This window comes from Ixodes scapularis, unplaced genomic scaffold (assembly GCF_016920785.2).
Source record: "Ixodes scapularis isolate PalLabHiFi unplaced genomic scaffold, ASM1692078v2 PGA_scaffold2__306_contigs__length_199485367, whole genome shotgun sequence".
NCBI lineage: Eukaryota > Metazoa > Arthropoda > Arachnida > Ixodida > Ixodidae > Ixodes > Ixodes scapularis.
Window position 1 is genome coordinate 140,555,944 of NW_024609857.1, and position 19,722 is coordinate 140,575,665.

Genomic DNA, 19,722 nt, shown 5'->3' on the forward strand with positions numbered 1-19,722 from the left:
TCGCATTCGTCATCAGGTTCTGTTATTGAATGTAACGGAACGATCTACTAAAACTTTATAATTGTGGCTAGCGTGATCATGGCAAACAAGGCAGTGATCGCAGAGTCAGGACAAGACGGGACATGAAATAGCGGTCCAACAGCTGCGACGAGAGTATTGGAGAGAACTGGAGAGCAGGCTCGCGGGTCACGATGGTGCAAGGTATCAGTTTATTTTAGTAGCAAACTTCTCTCGTGCATTTTGTTGAAGCACGTACGGATGACCTTTACTTAATTAATTTTGATATGAACAAAGGCACCTAATCAAATGTGTTTAATCACCTTTTTTATGCTCATTTCCACATGCCGTGCAACGCTCACAGTCAGTTTTTTTTTTTTTTTTAAATTGAGCAAAATAACACATGTGCTGCAGCTTTAAGGCACATACTTTTGCGGTCTCGATGTTCCGCATGCGCAGGTGGGCTTGTGAAGCCCCATCGTGACATGTCAAGCTCATAAAAATAGGTTTAGGGCTGGAAATACGTCGGGAAACAGATGATTAACCCTACTCCATCATGAAAGCAGCTGCGTGGACCCACTGCAGTACACACTGTATTCAACAGCACCCCTTGTTCGCAAACAGGTGCCATTCTCATTCGCTGGTGACGCTCAAATGTACAAAAGACCGCTGACGCGCTGCGTTCGGAATGACTGTGAGAGGTTGATTGTTCGTGTTGTGGGCTAAGAAAACTCACCGCAGGAACCGCGTAGGAAGAACCGAAATGGTAAGTTAGAAAAATTACAGGGATTGGCCGCACGTTTTATTCACGTCTAGGCATGGCAGAGCTTCTCGGTTACTTCTTTATTCCTCTGATGAAATCTTGCACGGAAATAACACATCTCAAATTCTTGTTTAGGTTGTCCAATACCTGCAACCTTGTTTGATACGGCCAATTGGGAGAGTGCATTATAGGGTCCTTAATATTCCAACGACTGAACAATAACACGTTTTAAGATCAGGTTTCTTTTTCGATGGAACCGCAGAAGAATGGAACCAGCTATCCAAATATTTTATAAACTTATATACTTTTGCTGTTTTTTTTTTTTTTTGTTTTTTTTTTTTTTTTAGGGAAGGCTGATGACTTGAAATTGTATGTGTCTTAGCTTTGAGTGTGTTGGGAAAGCGCGAGTTCTATAATTCGTCCTATATCCACGCGGCTGGCTTTTTTGTTTCCTTATAGTGTAGATTTACATGTGCGCGTTGTCTTTTTTTTCCGCTCCTGTAACTGCCCCGAATAAGGTGAACAGTATTAACATATAAATTTATAAATAAATAAAACCTGTTGGTTCCGAACAGTACCTTTTTCTTACATCCACTCGGAGAAAACGTAAATAAATGCGGGCAGTTTTTTTTTTTTTTATTTAATCTGTGGCTTGTTTATGTGTCTTTACAGATCTTCTATGACAAGATCCCTTCAGGAGAGCACTTTTATGTCGCCCGTTTTCTTGCTTACTGCGCGCCTTTATGACGTCAAAAATAATGCGACGTCAAAAAATAATGCAGAAACTTCCGCACATGCTACGAGACGCCCTCACCGTGTCCTTATGCTTAATAACACTGGGGGCGTTTTGGTATAGCAAGAGCAAGTTTCAGAGATGCACCCAGGAAAGTGTTTTGGTGAACGGCTCCAACGAAAACGTGTATATGAACCGGCTCGAGAACGTAATGTATAATTACTCTCTATGGACTCCTTTCTTCGATCGGAAAGGCTACTACGGTGGCAAGGACCTTCCGAGGATATTGCTCTGGACAGCCATCTACGGGAAGTGGCACTCCGGACTGACGGATCAAAGGGTTGACGAGTTAGAGTTTGCGGGATGCCCCGACCGCTGCTACATCGCCAACGACAGAAGACTACTGCACTCGAGTGACGCGGTCGTCTTGTACGGCGCAGACCTGGACCTGGCGGACATGCCATGGAGGAGGAATCGAGGCCAGAAGTGGGTATACTGGTCCCTCGAGCCACCACCGCATTCCGTGTTCAGGTCACTAACCTACTTGAACAACACCTTCAACTGGACAATGACCTACAGGCAGGACTCGGACGTTCTAGACTCCTATGTCTTGAGTTTAACGAAGAAGGCGGAGCCAACGCCGTACTCCATCGACGCTCTTCGCAGATTGTGGGAAGGCAAGACCACGATGGCTGTCTGGCCCGTCAGCCACTGCAACACGTTCGGCAGGCGCGAGGACTACGTAGACGAGTTGCAGAAATACATCGCTGCAGATGTCTTCGGGAAGTGCGGCAAGCACAGGTGCGAGCGCGACACGACTCCTCGTTGTCACATGATGTTCGCGAAAAACTATTTCTTCTTGCTTTCTTTCGAGAATGCCGTGTGCAAGGACTACGTGACGGAGAAGCTGTATTATACACTTTTATATGACATAATTCCTGTGGTGTTCGGCGGTGCCAACTACAGCGCGGTGGCCCCGCCGGGCTCTTACATCGACGCGCTCAGTTTTGAATCGCCGAAGCACCTGGCGGATCACCTGACATCGGTAGCCGAAGACTTCAACCTCTACAAGAGCTACTTCAGCTGGAAGGGCAAGTACGACCTAGTACCATGGACGGGAATAACCTTCTGCAACCTCTGCAGCAAGCTGTACAGCGAGCATTTCAGGAGGAGCACGGTGTACGAAGACATACTCTATTGGTGGAACGCGACTTCCCATTGCCGTGTATGGGACCGCTACAGTAATCAGCTGCTTGAGTGAGCTAGCTGCGCGACATCTGTGTCCCATAATTCGTACGGTGAAGGAGCCTGTAGAGATTGGCTTCAGTAGATTCCCAAGTTGGTAACCCTGGTTTCCAAGCAACGCTTTCGATGCGATGCAAAGCGAGATGACAGCGGTAAATGCACGTAGCCAGGGGGCGGGGGGCGGGGGGTCCTATGGGGCCCGGCCCCATAGGACCCCCCCCCCCCCCCTCCGAAATCTTTCATTTTGCTGGGTCCTCTTCTCCCCCTCCCCTCATACACCATTTTGTCACGGGCGCCCCCCCCCCCCCCCCCCCCGATACAAAATCCTTTCTACGTGCCTGTTCTCGACCATTCTATATATACCTACGAAGCCCTTCCCCAACCACACTCTACGCAGAAATCTCCTTTGTTGAGAACAGTTCCAAAGGGAGAGATCCTAAATGACACACAAAGAGATCAAGCCCACTCACAGACAAAAAAGGCCCTTATCTGTAGGACACCTCGGGACATGGCAGTGACCTTGATCAAATTGTCGACGGCAGCTGATAAAATTGTCGACGGCAAGAATCACGTGATTCTTGGTTCCACGCATCAAAGAAACTGCAGCAACATTGATCGGCTGACGCGGCGCAGGTTCTGGTACTCCTCCGGGTCCGTGTCAAGAAGGAATTCCGGAGAAAAGCTCACCGGAGATAAGCTCACCGGAGAAAAGCTTACCGAAAAACCGGCGGATGCGGAGGAAAGCTCACCACCCATTGAGCGTATGCGGAGAAAAGCTCGCCGATTTTGTTTTCTTCTTTTTATGTGGAGGCTGTTGGATCATGCGTAACATATATCAATTTATTATCATTAAAATTCATCAGCTTTGTAAAAAAAAATTTGTCCTTTTTCGTAATATTTGTTAAAGGGCAACTCCGGCCAAAACTCAAAATGAATTAAATTACTGCTATAGCTTTAGTGACACAAAATACGACCCCAGCCAAAATTTCACGTCCGTGGGACGCCGCATTCTCAACTAATGCCAATAATAAAAACGCGACCTGCCGCGAGCCGCTGCTCCTTAGCGGGCGGCCAGCGGGTTGCCGATCGCTAAAGCAACATTGGGCCGTGATGTCAACGTCGTCCTCTTTTTTTCCTCCGTTCCGGACGGGCGCACGGCGCAGCCGTCGCGCGCGCTTCTTTGTGTCGCTACCACCGCTACTTCGGCTTGTAATTGCGTGTTTAGCCGTTGCTTTTACCTGTAGCCCGTGTAGCTTCGGTATAGCTTTTTGTTTATTTGCTTGTGAGGACTCCTAGACCCGTTTTAGCGAGCAACTCGGTGCGCCCAAGACTGCGCAGCTGTTCCTCGAAAGATGCCGAGTACAACTTAAAGCGCTGTGGGCTGCTCAAACAAGCCGCTGCGCAACCCGGAGGTGCTTTTTCACAAGTTTCCAACGGATCGGAAATTGGAGAAGGTGTGGGTGAACGCTGTTCGACGAGTGGATTTTGGAAAGCCTTGGACGTCGACCCCCAGATCGAAGCTCTGCTCCGATCATATTCCGCCGGAGAGTTACGAACGAAACCTACAGGTGTTGGTTGCTTGTGGCTTGTCAGCGAAGGCGTCGAGGCTTAAAAAGGATGCCGTGCCGTCGCTCTTTGCCTATCGTACATGTACAGAAAAGGTAAACATGATAAAAGTATCCTGATCAATAAATAAAACAGTCATTGTCAAGTGCAGTGTTGAAGATTGAGCAGTCACGCTCCATTGAATGTCTGTTGAATGGGGAATGGTGGGCATGTAGAGTACAACCACTAACTAGCTCCAAACACTGAAGTTTGTAATGAAAACAAAAACAATGTTCTGCTTTGCGTCACTGCTTGTTTTCTACGCAATCTCGTGCGTAGTATTCATGCCCGTAACGACTATTAGCGAACAGCCGGCGCGTGAAGCTCATGCGATATAAACATTCGCCTCCCAATCGTTCGAACCCGTTACGCAGCAGTATTAATTAACATTGCGCTTGTGAACACCACAAGGGACTTTAAAGAAATTGCGAAAGTTCGGATTTGTAAGTTAGGACTCCTAATTTGCCCGAGTTCGGCTGGAGGTAAATACAATATTTAAAAATGCAAAAACAAAAACAAAAAAAAACACTTGCCTTAGTCAGAAGTTACGAAGGAAAACTTAAAATCCTATGTATTCTAATAAAAAAAATTGTTGTGGGTGGGGGTGGGAATGCGGAAGGGAAAGCAAGTGTTCTCACCTTGCTAACGTTCTCTGTTTTCCTTTATCACCCACAAACACTTTTGCTAGCTTTGAGAAGAAAATGACTGCCCAAAGAACTTTTATCTTTAGTGCGGCAAGTTTTTTTTTTTTTTTTTTTTATTTGTACAAAGATTCACTACTTGGACGAACTTATGTGGTGAATTAGTGTCGCAGCTTACAAATTCGGCCTTTACGCGCCTGAGGAAAAAATAACGAAAAAACAGACGTCTACAGCTTGACACACGTCTGTGCGGTTGTCACGGAAAGCGCCGGAGAGCCTCAAAGCTTCGTATCTGGGACTGACCTGCCGCGCGAAAGCGCCAGCACTGTACGTCACTGGCAGCGCGGCGTAGAGCAACGCCGCTCCATCCACGGAGCCCCGATGACAATTTAGGCCTAGCGACGAGTGCGGGAGACCGCACGCACGCCGCCGACAGCTGCCGAGTACGGCACCGAACGAGTTCACTCGTTTTCCAGTTGCTAGCTTTTGGGTATACAATCAACGAGTACGGCTCGGCATAGCGCACGCGCGGCGGCGGCCGCCGAGTACGCCACCGAACGAGTTGATGGGTTTTCCAGTCGCTAGCTTTTGGGTATACGCACTAACTCTTGCTACATATGCTGGATAACTACCACGTATACAAAATTTAAAAAAAAAAAAAATCAGCTTACCTTCTAGCTTTAGACGGCTAGCACAACAGAGGTAGGTGCCGCTGGGACTGCGTACTCGCTGAACGAGAACGATCTTGGCGTCACGTCCACATAACGGCTGATTTCCAGTGTTGCCGGAACCTCGAGCGGCTAGTTTCGGTTTCGTCGGCCGCGCCCCAAACAAAACTTTGAGACGTCGATATTTTTAAAACTACGCACAAAAACGAGAAAAAAATTACACCTTGCAATTCAGGGGCGCTAACTGCACTAAAAACAGCCATAATCCCAAAATCGAAAGTATGGACCGGAGTTGCCCTTTAAGCTTATTGGGTATATTGCTCCCAAATTAGTAATTGCGGGCGAGTGTTCTCTGTGGCTTACTTTCTAGGCAACGAAAGCCTAACTGAAAACTTTATGAACTTGAAGAATCGGAAAATGTTCGAAGACTCAATAATGTCTGCCTAAAACCTTAAAATTAAAACTGTAAATGCCGAAAATCTGAAAATGCATCAGCAACAACGCGGTGCCTGAAATTATCTTTGAAGCTTTTGTTAACCTTTGAAAACAGGGTAAAACAGTAAGTAAGATATTGAAGCTTCTTTCTTCCACGGACATGCACGTTTTCCAGCCGTTCGTGCTAGTGCTTCCACACGTTGCCTTTTCGTGATAGTGCCCTTCTACGGTGAGCCACCCATGGCCTTCAGCTCACTGGCACCGTTGTTACTCGTGACCTATATAAGAACTATTCTTCTGTAAGGTAGCGAATAGGGAGAGTTGGTAAACGTTATACTTACACATGAAGAAAACCGCTCAAACGACGACGACCGAGTTCAGGCAACAGACGCGACAGGACGAAGCTGTTCTCGCCACTGAAGTTTTGTTAGTGAAATTCAACAGAAAGCTCTCTCTCTAGAGCCATTAGTGATCAGCTAGAACTCCCCCGCTCGCGATCACATGACCGCGTGCTTGCACAGCCAGTGCGATCAACATGGCGAAAGGAGGAAAGTGCCAACGTCCGGGTTCGGCCATCCCCGTCGGGCTCTGCCCCGGTCCCCCTCCGGCTTCTGGCGGCTGTTCGCGGTAGCAGATATAACCGGCGGTTTCGTTGACCTCGGATCGATGGCGCCACTAAACCTCCGTATAACAAAAGTTTTGTCGACGATACCAGGTTTTTGACGCATTTAATATTTGTGTTGGAACGACAAGAATTATAGAAAAAATACCTTTTACCGAGCAGGTATTAGCACAACTTGCTATATTTTTACAAGTCCCCCATTGACGTCATGCTGCGCGGTTCCCATGGCCGCCGCTCGCGGCTGCAGGTCGGGAAATTCTTATTTTGGGCTAGCGCTTACGCGGCGGAATCGCAATATTTTGAAGGAAGGAGATGGTGTTTTCTGTTCTTTGTGACAAGATAAACAATGCCAAAATGAGAAGATGCGAATTCTTTCCACGTTAAAATCGTTGCACAACTCTTTTAAAGAGTCATTTGTAGCACATAAAGTCCACGTCTTATCGAGCGTAAAATCGCTTGAGTCGAACGACGTGAACCACCTCGGGTCGCGGTCGGCGTCGCGATGATGCGTGCATTCCGCCTGGCACCACTCTGTAGTTGCGATCTCCCAGGTGTCGAAGGACCTTGTATGGTCCAAAGTAGCCCTTTAAAAGCTTCTCGTTAAAGTCACGACGTCGTGTGGGCGTCAACACCTCCACTCGGTCTCTGGGCTGGAAGTGAACCTCCAGGCGACGAAGGTCGACATGTTGCTGGTCTAAGATACGGACTCGGGCGAGCTGACGCCCAACAGGTGGTTGCGCACTGGAACTGCGCAACTACCTGGGCCGGTTTTCTCGAAGCGATGGTAAACCCAGCCCATTTTGGTAAACCGCGGTGCCTAGGAAGGGAAAAGTACCTAGGTACTGTAATAAACAGCTGTATATAGACCAACAATAATTATTTTTGATTGGGCAGTAAGATGCGCCATCTATCGGTGAAACAAGCCAGCCATTTTGTTTATCCTCTTTTTCCGCTAGTTGTTATCGATCTAGTATGGTATTTTAAGTCAAAATATAGAAATGTTGTACTTGAAGACCAATTTAATTGCTTCAGATGGTACGAATAAATTTTAGCTACTATGATAGAGTCTGTCGACGAATATTCGGAAATGTAAGAAACATTTCATTCAATATGTTTCGCCATAGACAACGCATAACTTTCCCATGTGCCTTCCAGTCTGGCAACGCCGGTGCTGTAGTCTCGTTTTTGTTCCTTGAGACGCACGTTTATGCGATTCCTGCTGATCTCAATTGTTTGCCCTCTCTTCCGTTTGCCCAACCGATCCACTGGTGACGAGAAGCTAAGCTTCTCGTCGCCGTTTAATTGATGGCCACCGGGGATATGTAGAAACCTCGATGCTGTCGGCATACTGTCGGCGCACTGCGAACAAAAAGAACAATACAATGTCCCAGCTGTTCACCTGGAACGAAGACTTTATCGAGGATAACCCCCTTTTTCCGCAAAGTAATCGCTGCTCACGAGTTGGCGTGCATATATACAAATTAAACGTGTTATTATAAATATATACCAACACTCGTTCGCAAAACATTTTTTTTACTCACCATAAAAACACTTGCAAGGCTAATGTACCGTATATGTCTTGGATCCCGGACTGCTGAAGAGTGAAGCGTTCGCGGAATGCTGCCGTCGGTTAGTTTAGTAGTCCCTCTGAACTACCGCTTTGCTTGACGTGCTAGTAGGTTGATGGTGCGTCATTAATATAACAGCCGGATCGAATTGAATGTTCAGCAGAACCAAGCAGCCCACGTAGCATCCAATGTCGTGCGAACATTCCCTGAGTGTTCTGAATGTTGAAGGAACGTTAAAACACCATTCGGAACGTTCTAGGAACGTTCGTTTGCGAACATTCCTTACAAGGTAAGCTGCTCAACATTCTAGAAACGTTTGTTGGCGAACATTCGTATGCACAATGTTCTCGGAACGTTCCCCTTTGAACATTCATATGTGCAACATTCTTGGAACGTTCGCTTGCGAACATTCCTAGAATTTTCGCAGGTGAAGCCAACTTTACGGAGCTTTCAAGCAACCTGTGTTTCGAAACACCATCCACTATATGCCACCTTGTGCCAAAAATATGCAAATTAAGTGGAGGCTTTGGAAACTTAGCATAAGGGATCAGTTTTATCTTATACGAGTCTACCGAGGTATGTGAGATAAGGTGTAGGAGAAAAGCAATGGTCTTCAAAATTTGATAATGAGCTTGGCGTGACGCCGAAGTCGCACGCCTTCGACGTCACGGTTCCTGCTGGAACACCCGTGGACGCCATCATCGCCGCAGCTGCGGCCATCGTAAGCTTGCCTGAAGTTTATGCGGTCCAACACCTGGGAGGCCCCACCTTCGAAGTGGTAGTGAACTCACGTCAAGCTGCTGCCTCGCTCGGCGCAGCCAGAGAAGTTATTATTGCTGACCAAGCAATTACGTTGACCCCAGTCGGCCCGGTGATTACATCGATAACATGCATGTTCCTCCCATTGTTCGTCTCGGACGAAACCTTGAAGAAGAGCCTAGAACCCTACGGGCAGGTCCTCGAAATTACCCATGGTGTGTACAAAGACAATCCCAGCGTCAAGACCGGAACCCGCTATCTGAAGATGAAGATGAAAGAAGACAACCCAGTCCCCAATTTCGCCCGCATAGCCGGTTACCGTGTCACTTTTGACTACAGAGGCCTGGTTCGGGTGTGCCGGTGGTGCAAAAAGGAAGGACATTTTAAAGCACAATGCACGGCGGAATACTGCTCACGGTGCGCCATTTTCGGACACAACGGTTCAACCTGCACCGAATCCTGTCGGCGTTGTGGTGCGGGACACGCCACGGTTGACTGTACGAGTCGTCGAAGCTACGCATCCGTGACTCAAGAAACAATAATGGACTTTCCACCACTAGCAACGAGGCCGTCTTCAAGCAGCATGTGTCAGGAAGGACATGAAGGCGACTCATCAGGCGCACCGAGGCCGCCACCCACCGAGAAGGCATCATCGGCGGCTACCTCAGCGAGCGAGCCGGACCAAGCACCGACACAAGCAGTCACCCCCTCACGGGCCACCCTCGAAGGACTAGGGTACGGACCATGGAGCACTGCTGGCGAAGAGAAAGACGGAGCTTCAACAGACAGTGAGGCGCTGGTGATCGACGAGGGGGCGCCGGAGGACTGGAAGACTTTTCTGGAATCTTCTAGTTTCTCCTCGACGGTTAGCTCCGACTCCCACACGGATGAAGATATGCCTGAAACTTCCGAGACGAGGAAAAAGCCTACCGCCCAGGACACTAAAAGAGGGAGACCTGACAGCGGTGACAGCAGTGGCCGTGCGGTGAGTCGCCTACCTACCAAAAAGCCCAGAAAAGTGATTCCGGGAGACACGAAGGACACTGGTATTAGCTCGGTGGAAAGTTCGAACAACTGAAACACGGTATCTGTCAAATTTTTGTAGTCTATTTGATGGCTACATTTTTACGTATAGCCTCATTTAATGTACAAGGCTTTAAGAATGTCAACAAGCAGATTGAAGTGATGCAGTTTTTGCGACAAAACAGATACGACATTGCATGCCTCCAGGAAACTAATTTTTCTACACAACGTGACGTTCAGACCTTCCTGACCCGTTTCGGTGTGCACGGTCGCTTCGCCCTTGCCACTACAGTTTGCGGAGGGGGAGTGGGAATTATAGTCCTAAATCAGACATTGTTGAACGGCAGCTTCAGCTCATATGACACTGAGGGCAGAGTGATTTCGTTTGACTTTAGGTATGCAGGGCGCAGGCATAGGCTCGTAAATATCTACGCCCCTGCCCGACATAAATTACTGCCGGACTTCTTTCGTAGGCTGGATGGCTTTCTTTTAACAACGCAACCCTTAATAGTGCTTGGGGATTTTAACTGCGTGTTAGATTCGCAGCGAGATATCCGCGGGAGGTCACAGGGCCAGTCAGTTGCGTATGCGGCGGAATGCGCCAGGATGACAAGCACCTTTAGCTTATCGGACGCATGGCTGTTACTTCACAACGATAGGTTCCAGCCTACGTGGGGCACTGATAGCCGCGGGTCGCGCATAGATCATATCTATGTTTCGCCCCACCTCAAGCCAGCCGTTCAGAGCTGCGGTACAAGACATATGACAGCGACGCCAGTTTATATCTTCGATCACCACCCATTGGAAATTGTATTGAAGATTCTTTGCACCGAGCCTGTATCCCGTCCTTCGTGGAAATTTGACACCCGTGTGCTATACGACAAAGAAACAAAAGAATGGCTCTCGAAACAACTGCACGACCTCGCACGACGCATGCCCCCTGATGCTGTTACCTGGGACGAAATACTGGCGCTCTGGCAGAACCTGTGTAGAGAAGCCGGCCTGCGCCGAAGACGTGCTCGGAACACACAGCTGTGGGAGACTCTCTTGCAAATACGGATAATACTACGAGGGGGAATAACCACCCAGCTAATGCGTGAATGCCTCGCCAGTCTTCAGACGCGCTACTATCGCCTGTTGCTTGCTGAGTCAGCGGCCTCAACCGCACACCGTGCTCGCTATGGAGGTCCAGTGACACCGGAAGTGGTTAGATGGGCTCACCAAACATGGGTAACGGATCGAGCACCACCTAATGTCTCCGAAGGGAGTCCCAGTGCGGCCGGGAACACAGAAAATGAGGCAACGCGTCTAACACGATTTGCGAACCATTTCACCAGTCTGTACAACCCACCACACGAAGACACGCACGATGTCACTGCAAAACACACTTTTTTTGTCGGACTTCCACAAGTGCATACCGGAATGGGAATGGATCTTTACAAGCTGCCCAACAGTGAGGAAATTCGATGGGTATTAGAAAACATGAGTAAAGGCAAAGCACCTGGACCGGATGGCCTCCCCGCGGAGTTCTTTCAGGCTTTTTGGCCAGCAGTTGGTCCTTTTGTGACCAAGGCAGTCCAGGACGCCTTTCGTGAGGGCGTACTTCCAGAGTCGATTACCACCGGCCGAATTATCTTGTTGCCTAAGGAACAAGGAGACCCTGAAAATCCTAGTGCATGGCGTCCCATAACACTGCTAAACACATCCTACAAGATAATCACTGCCACCTTAAGCCGCCGCTTCCAAACAGTGTTACCAGAAATCATCCAACCGGGACAAACCTGTGCTATACCGGGACGGACAACCCACACAATTACAGCTTTTACACGGGACATTATAGAATATACGAATCACCGCAAGGCAGCGGGGATCATCGTGTCCCTCGACCAGGAAAAAGCTTATGATCGAGTGCGGCACTCATATATATTCGCAGCCCTAGAAGCTTTTGGTTTTCCTCAGCAGGTGATCAATCTCGTAAAGGGCTTATACACAAATATAGAGAGCGAGTTAGTCGTCAACGGTAAAATGGTAGCTAGAACAAAGATTTCCCAGGGCGTCAGACAGGGATGCCCGCTTTCCACGGTGCTATTTGTACTCTCCTTGGAACCTTTCTTGCAGCAGGTTAGGCGGGATACGCTAATCCGTGGCCTCCCTCTGCCGGGATCGGCGTCAGCAGTTGTGAACGCCTACGCCGACGACATCACCGTCTACGTGCAGGACTGTGACAGCCTTCGAAGAGTGTGGAGGATTTTCGACGCTTACGCCGCGATCTCGGGTGCAGCCCTGAATTTTAACAAGTGTCATGGCATATCGCTGGGACAGCTTTCATTGTGGCCCTCGGAGATCACACGAAAACCCACAGTCAAGATTCTCGGCGTGTGCTTTAATGCAAACGGTGCGTCCCGGAAAACGTGGTCAAACATATATCATGCTATGGAAGCGGAAGTCGAAAAGCTAGAACGGTTCCAGGTACCGCTATTTGAGCGACGCCACTTCGCCCATAGTGTGTTGTGCGGACCCGCATGGTATGTTGCCCGAACAATCCCCCCGCCACGTAAGACGGCCTTGAGGTTGCAACGTCTCTTAACGGAGTTCTTCTGGAACCACAAGACCGCGCTGGTTGCGGCGCCTGTCCTGAGCCTCGCACGAGACCAAGGAGGAGTTAGCTACCCACGTATACGCACCCAAGCAAGAGTGTTGGCAGTAAAGGGCGTACTGCAAATATTAGACGACGAGGAGAGCCCAGCACGCCCTCTAGCCCGACACTTCTTGGGGACGGCCCGACGGTCTCTTTGCAAGAACGATCGGGACAACTGTAGTCCAAGCGCGACCAAGCCGACTAAATTCTACAAAGATATAATCACGATGCACCGGCTTATATCAGAACAAGCCCCGGAAGTCGAGGTTCGGAACGTCCCCGCGACCCGTGTCACAGAAATTCTCACGTGCCAGGAAATAGCACCAAACCGACAGGCAAGCATCAACGCGTTCCACTGGACAGCACTCACAGCCGCCACAATACCAGTCGATGTCCGTGAGTTTGAATGGAAACGAGGATGGAATGTTCTTCGGACCAACACCCAAACATACAGATGAGGCGCACGCGGATCGCCCAGCCCATTGTGCATAAACTGCGGTCAAATGGAAACAACAACACATGTCGTTGCAGAGCGCGTTGTCGCCCAGCAATTGTGGGCGCGGCTAACACGAGGATTTGGGCTGGACATACGCAAATATGTAACTCAAAATAGCCCCCCCAAGAAGCCGTGGGCAAGACTCCTAGTCACGGTTGGAGAATGGGCACTGTGGAAGAACAGATGCCAGGCGTCGGTGCAACAAAGACGGCAGAGAGCAATGTGGCCCATTTTATTACGCATGAGGAGGAAACTCCGCTCATTTCTGGAAGAGGAATTCGCAGTCCAAAATCGCGAGATTTTTGAAAGAAGGTGGTGCAGTCGCCTGGTGCGGGTGGTCGATGATCGATTACATTGTCTCTTCCCGCCGTTAGAATGGGTATAGATCGAATGAAGTCGAAAGACACGCTGCCAAGACAACCAACGCCATGGGCTCAGAAAGACCAGGGAAATTAATTTGATGTTTCCGGGAGATCTGGTTAGTGGCAAAGCGAGAAATATGATAGAGCGTGAGTCACACAAGGTCATCAAGAGTGCACAGGGTCACGGAGGTCTGGGAGTGGCCAGTAGGATTGTATAATTTTGGTGGCAACTCCAGGGGCGGTTGTCGTTTTGATGGCCCATTTTATGTATATTGGTGGATTCCAATTGACCTGAACCTTGTGGTTGTATCAGTCCCGTGGCACCTGCTGAATGGGGGAACTGATTGTCAATAAACTATTCTAAATGCCGTAGGTATCTGTTCTTATGCTCGGAGTGAGTAATCGTTATAGTACAGGCTCTGGCTAATGCGCTGGAAAAGCGGCTAGATTGTGCTAGGCGTGGAAAAAATATATTTTGATTAAAAATACCGATCGCTTTGTGAGGAGATTTATTATATCAATATATGTAGTACGGCTCAGGTGCTGTAAGCTAAGCAAGCCATAATTGTGGAATCTTTGAAAAACATTCCTCAGAGATGTTGCAGATGTTCTTTGAATGTTTTGGGAACGTTCTTAAAACCTTGTTAGAATGGTGATTAAATGTTCTGTCGTACTGAGAACGTTCTAAAAATATCCCCTAGAAAACATTACCCGAATGTAGCGATAAGTGCCTGCGCCACATTCTGACAACGTCGATAGAATGTTCTTACGTAAATTTGCAACATTCAGAGAATGTTGCAGAAGTTCTTTGGATGTACTGAGAACGTTCTTAGACCGTTGTTAGGATGTTTCAATGTTGGTTGAATGACCTGGTAATGTTCTATGTCGTTCTCAGAACGTTCTAAGAATATCCCTTTCACGACATTCCCCGAATGTAGCGATAAGTGCCTGCGCCACATTTTGACAACGTTGATAGAATGTTCTTACGTAAATCTTCAACATTCCAAGAATGTTGTCTATGTTATTTTGAACATTCCCGGAATGTTCTCAGAACGTTCTCGTGCTACGTGGGAGAACTATTAGCCCTCATTAAGCGACGTCGCGGCCATTTTGCTTGTAGGTACTGCTCCTCCCTCGGCGCCCCTGCTCTCCTCCAGTCACGTGACCTAGAATTCCCCCTTCTAGGGACAATAGTTAACTTTAACCCACGGTTCGCGTTCGAGAAAACAGGCCCTGGGCGTCGTCACATCCGTTGCCAGCTGGCTGGTAGCATGGCGTCAAGCATCGTGGCCACCTTGCGACCTTGCAACATCTGGAATGTTGTAACACCAGTGATCTCCTGAACCGCTGTGTTGTAGGCGAACGTGACATATGGCAGGACCTTGTCCCACGTCTTGTGTTCCACGTCGACGTACATCAACACCATGGCGGCGATGTTCCTGCTTGGGCGTTCCGTCAGCCCATTAGTCTGCGGATGGTACGCTGTGGTTCGCCGTTGGTTGGTGCGGCTGAGACGGGGGATCTCTTGCATTAGCTGTGCCATGAACAATGACCCGCGATTTGTGATCAGAACTTCTGGAGCGCCGTGCCGGAGGGCGATGGATTTGATGACAAACTTGGAGACTTCAACAGCAGTCCCAGAAGGTATGGTCTTCGTTTCTGCGTACCGCATGAGATAATCTGTGGCGACGATTATCCAGCGGTTTCCCGACATTGACGGCGGAAAAGAGCCAAGCAGATCCATTCCAATCTGCTGGAACGGTGCAGTTGGCAGAGGAATTGGCTGCAGAAGACCTGCCGGCTTCGTCGGCGGTTCGTCGGCTCGTGGTATGATCGTGTGAATAGGTGGACGGTGTTGGTAACCTTGGGCCAGTAATACTTTTCACGAATACAGGCCAGTGTCCGACTGTATCCAAGGTGTCCGGACGTCGGGTCGTCGTGGCATGCTTGAAAGATCTCTTCTCGAAGGACGGTCGGGGTTACCCCCCGCCACGGCGAGTTGTTGTCCCCGAAGTTCTCTTTGTAGAGTACACCTTGCCGAATAGCGAAGATCGGCAGGGCTCGTGAGAAAACACGTGACATGGTACTCCTGCGCCCTTCCAGGTGCTCTATTAGTGCGCGCAGCTCAGGACCGTCTCGCCAGTGACGTCGAGCCATATCGTCGGTGTTTACTGCGTCTAGGAAGCCTACGTAGTCATCGTCGTCGCTGCTGCCGGAAGTTGTTTCGACAGGGGCTCTGGACAGGCAGTCGGCGTCGCTGTGCTTGCGGCCTGGCTTGTAGACCACAGTCATGTTGAACTCTTGCAGTCGGAGACTCTATCGAGCGAGTCGTCCTGACGGGTTTTTGAGGTTCGCAAGCCAGCAGAGCGAGTGGTGGTCCGTGACTACGCGTAACTGACTGCCGTACACGTACCGACGAAACTTTGTGATCGCTCAGACGACCGCAAAATATTCTTTTTCAGTCGTGGAGTACTTTCTGTCCACCTTTGACAATTTCCGACTTGTGTAGGCGATGACTCGCTCGGTGCCTTCTTGCACTTGAACCAGTATCACTCCAAGCCTTGCGTTACCAGCTTCCGAGTAAATCTCGGTTTCCGCATCATGATAGAAGTGTCCAAGAAAAGGGGGAGTCCGGAGTCTCCGCATCAGCTTTTCGATTGCCTGCTGCTGCTCCTCGGCCCATTTGAACTTCTCAGCGTCCTTCGTGAGGTTTGTGAGCGGTGCGGCAATTCTTGAGAAATCCTGAACGAAGCGCCGGTAGCAGGCATATAGTCCAAGGAACCTTTGCACGGCCCTCTTGCCTGTCGGCGCTGGAAATGCCGCGACGGCACAAGTCTACTCGGGATTTGAGCGAATGCCTTGTTTACTAACCACGTGACCTCGGAACTTCAGATTGTCATAGGCAAACCAGCACTTTGACGGTTTGAGGGTGAGTCCAGCAGTCCGTATGGCTTTGGAGGAAAGCTCGGAGTCGTCGCAAATGCTCGTCGAAGTCGCCCAGAGACACTACGACGTCGTCAAGGTAGACGAGGCAGCTCTGCCACATTAGTCATGCCAGTAAGGCGTCCATGACACGCTGGAAAGTTGCTGGCGCCGTGAATCCAAAGGGCATCACCTTGAACTCGTACTGTCCAACCGGTGTGACGAAAGCTGTTTTTTCTCGGTCCCGTTCGTCGATTCCGATCTGCCAGTAGCCACTCTTTAGGTCCATCGATGAAATGTATCGAGAGTGATTCAACCGGTCTAGTGTGTCGTCGATGCGGGGGAGTGGATAGACTCCTTACTTCCTCACCGCTTTCAGCTGCCGGTAGTGCACGCAGAACCTAATCGTTCCGTCTTTCTGCTTAATCATTACGACTGGAGAGGCCTACGAACTGCTTGATGGTTGGATTATGTCGTCGTTCAGCCTCTCTTGAACTTGCTCCTGGATTACCTCCCATTCTTTTACAAACTGTGTACGGTGATCGATGGACGAAAAGCGCGTCGTCCTTGGTAACGATGCGGTGCTTAGCAACAGCGGTTTGACGCACCTTTGACGACGTCGCAAAGCTGTCGCGGTATTCGGCGAGGAAGTTAATCAGCTGTTGTCGTTTTGGGCCCGGAAGCTTAGGGTCAATGTCCAGCTGTGCTGTTGACGTACTGTCTTGTTGAGGTTTTGAGGATTCTTCAGTAATCGCGGTGATTTCGGTGGAGTTTCGGAGTTCGCTGACGTGGCCACCAGCTGCACCCTTCGTGAGGTATTGCATTTCTTGTTGGAAGTTCGTCACGAGGGCCACAGTGCGGCCATCCTAGAGTTCAGGTACTCCTTCTGCGACTCCTATTCCTCTTACCAGGAGCAATTGAAGGTTGCCTTCCAGGACAACTTCGCCGCAGGTAGCTGCATCGGTCACGACGGGTACAACAACACTTAATAGCGGCGGCAGATTCACGTGATCGGCAGCGACTCGGACGAAGGCTGACGCAGATTGGGGTTTTTCTGAAGGCGGAACAGGTGTCCGCAGCGTCAATATCTGTTTTCTCCAAGGTCGATGTCGGCGCCGTATTCACACAGAAAGTCTAAGCCAAGAATGACGTCTCTGGCACAGTCTTGTAGAACGACGAATTTCACAGGACACGTCTCGCCGTGAACTTCGACGCGAGCAGTGCACCCACCGACAGTTGTGAAAAGGTGTCCTCAAGCGGTTCCTCTCTGCGGCCCATCCCACGGCGTCGTCACTTTTCGAAGGCGGCGAGGGAGCCTTCAACTCAAGACTGAGTAGTCTGCTCCGGTGTCCACGAGTTCCGGTACGCCGTGGCCGTCGATAACAACGTCATTGCAGGAGCGTCGTTGGGATGCGTGGCGTCGGAAGAGTGGAGGCGCTCCGGCGTTCGTGGAGGCTCTTTACGTCGTCCGTCCATGGCAACTTCACCTCTGGGAGTTGCCGCGCTTAACTTTCCCGGCGAGACAAGGGCGACAGGCTCCCGACGGGGTCGGTGCATCGACGAAGATGGACGTCGTGGTGACGGCGACCGATACCCGCGGCGAGGTGCAGGCGGGGGATACTGAGGTCGTCGAAGGTACTCTTCAATCTCCTGTGGTCGCTCACCGTAGCGTGGGCGTGGGTTGTTTCGGTGGAAGCCGCGCATCCCTATTTTCTGGTAGGGGCAGCGGCGGTAGATATGGTCGGCTTCCCCGCAGTGGTGGCACAATGGGCGTCGATCGGCCGTCCTCCACACGTCGGTCTTCCTCGGCGAGGGTAGCTCCGGGCGGACGTACAGGACTTGTACTTTCTGGCGTCGAGGCATTGGAGGGTTTTGTCAGGATGGTGCCATGTCCTGGCGGTTAACTTTGCGGCGGTCGTCGGGCCATGTCAGCGTAGCTCACCATTGGTTTCTCTGCGTCGTCGTGTTGATGGAAACTTCAGGTTGGAAGGCTCAGTATACCCCTTCTAGAACAAACTCAGCAATGGAGATTGAGGCCGGGCGTTCAGTAGTTGCAGAAGCTTCTTAAGCTCCTCCCGAATGACGTCGCGGATGATGTCGCGAAGGCCATCGATACTAGGGCTGATGTCGTAGTTCAATGCAGAAATAGCAGCGATGCTCGAGTGCCTATGGTAGTGGATGGCTCTTGAAAGGAGGGTACGTTCCATGTTCGTGGCCTCCGTGACGAAATCTTCGACGGTGGATGGGAAGTTGCGAACAAGACCACCAAAGCTGTCATCGTTTACACCTCGCATCGGGATCTGCAGCTTCTTTTCGGCAGTGGCTTGAGGGTCAGCGCGAGCGATCAGACGCAGAACGTCCTCGACTAAACTGGTGATAGTCTAGGTTGCCCCCCAGGTCTCCATTCGAAGGAGGTCCTCGGCCTTCCCGTCAATTGTGGTCGGTGAATTTCCGTCTAAGCGCATCTTTGCAGGCGGTCCACGAGGTCAAGGAAATCTCGCGATTGTCAAACCAGTGCCTGGCCGTTCCTTCGAGCGCGATGAAAAGAATCTGCAGGGGTTGTTTGTCGATTCATTGGTTGTACTGGGCCACTCGCTAGTACTGCTGCAGTCAGTCCTCGACGTCTTCATAAGGCTCACCATGGAAAGACGCGGACGTACGTGCAGCGACGGGTGGGACAACGACAGGAGAAGTCATCGTCGCGGTCTTCTTCTCTAGGCTCTGCGGCAGGAGTCCGAGTTCCGGGGTTGCTCTTTAAAACGGCGGCTTTTCCGGGCTTCGGCGGCTTCTGCGAGGGGTAGCCTTCCGGGGCTGAGCACCTCATTTGGATAGGGCGTCTTTGGAGGGGTACGCTTTACGGGCATGTAATGCAATACTCCGCACTCTATGAAAAAAAGGGTGTAGCCGGGTGCATATCAGGCGCACATGCATCCTTTCCCTGAAAAATGCACTCTCCATTACCCAGTCAGTGTACTTCTACACCGCCAATGGGCATCCTCCTCTCCCTTAAAAAGTGTCAGTGCACCGCCACGCTAGCCACGCGCCCCGATCAGCTTGTGTATGGATTCCCCTTTGGGGGTTACTTTTGGGTTGGGCTGTTTTTTTAGGAAGTATGGACCTGTCCTGTTCTTTCGGTATTGACAGTAGAGTGGACGCTATGCTCGTTTTAGGCCAATCGGGTTTCCGGGTAGGATCACCTGTCTACAGCCTCCAAGCTAGAAATAAGGCACAGCACGGCACCAGCC

The 19,722-nt window shown here is 50.1% G+C and overlaps 1 protein-coding gene across 1 annotated transcript; it reads left to right on the top strand.

Moving 5' to 3' along the window:
- Positions 1 to 1,536: 1,536 nt before the first annotated feature.
- On the top strand, positions 1,537 to 2,754 carry LOC120843876 (alpha-(1,3)-fucosyltransferase C-like). Its single transcript, XM_040215333.3, has one exon. The coding sequence runs from the start codon at positions 1,537 to 1,539 to the stop codon at positions 2,752 to 2,754; it is 1,218 nt and encodes a 405-aa protein (XP_040071267.1).
- Positions 2,755 to 19,722: the final 16,968 nt, after the last annotated feature.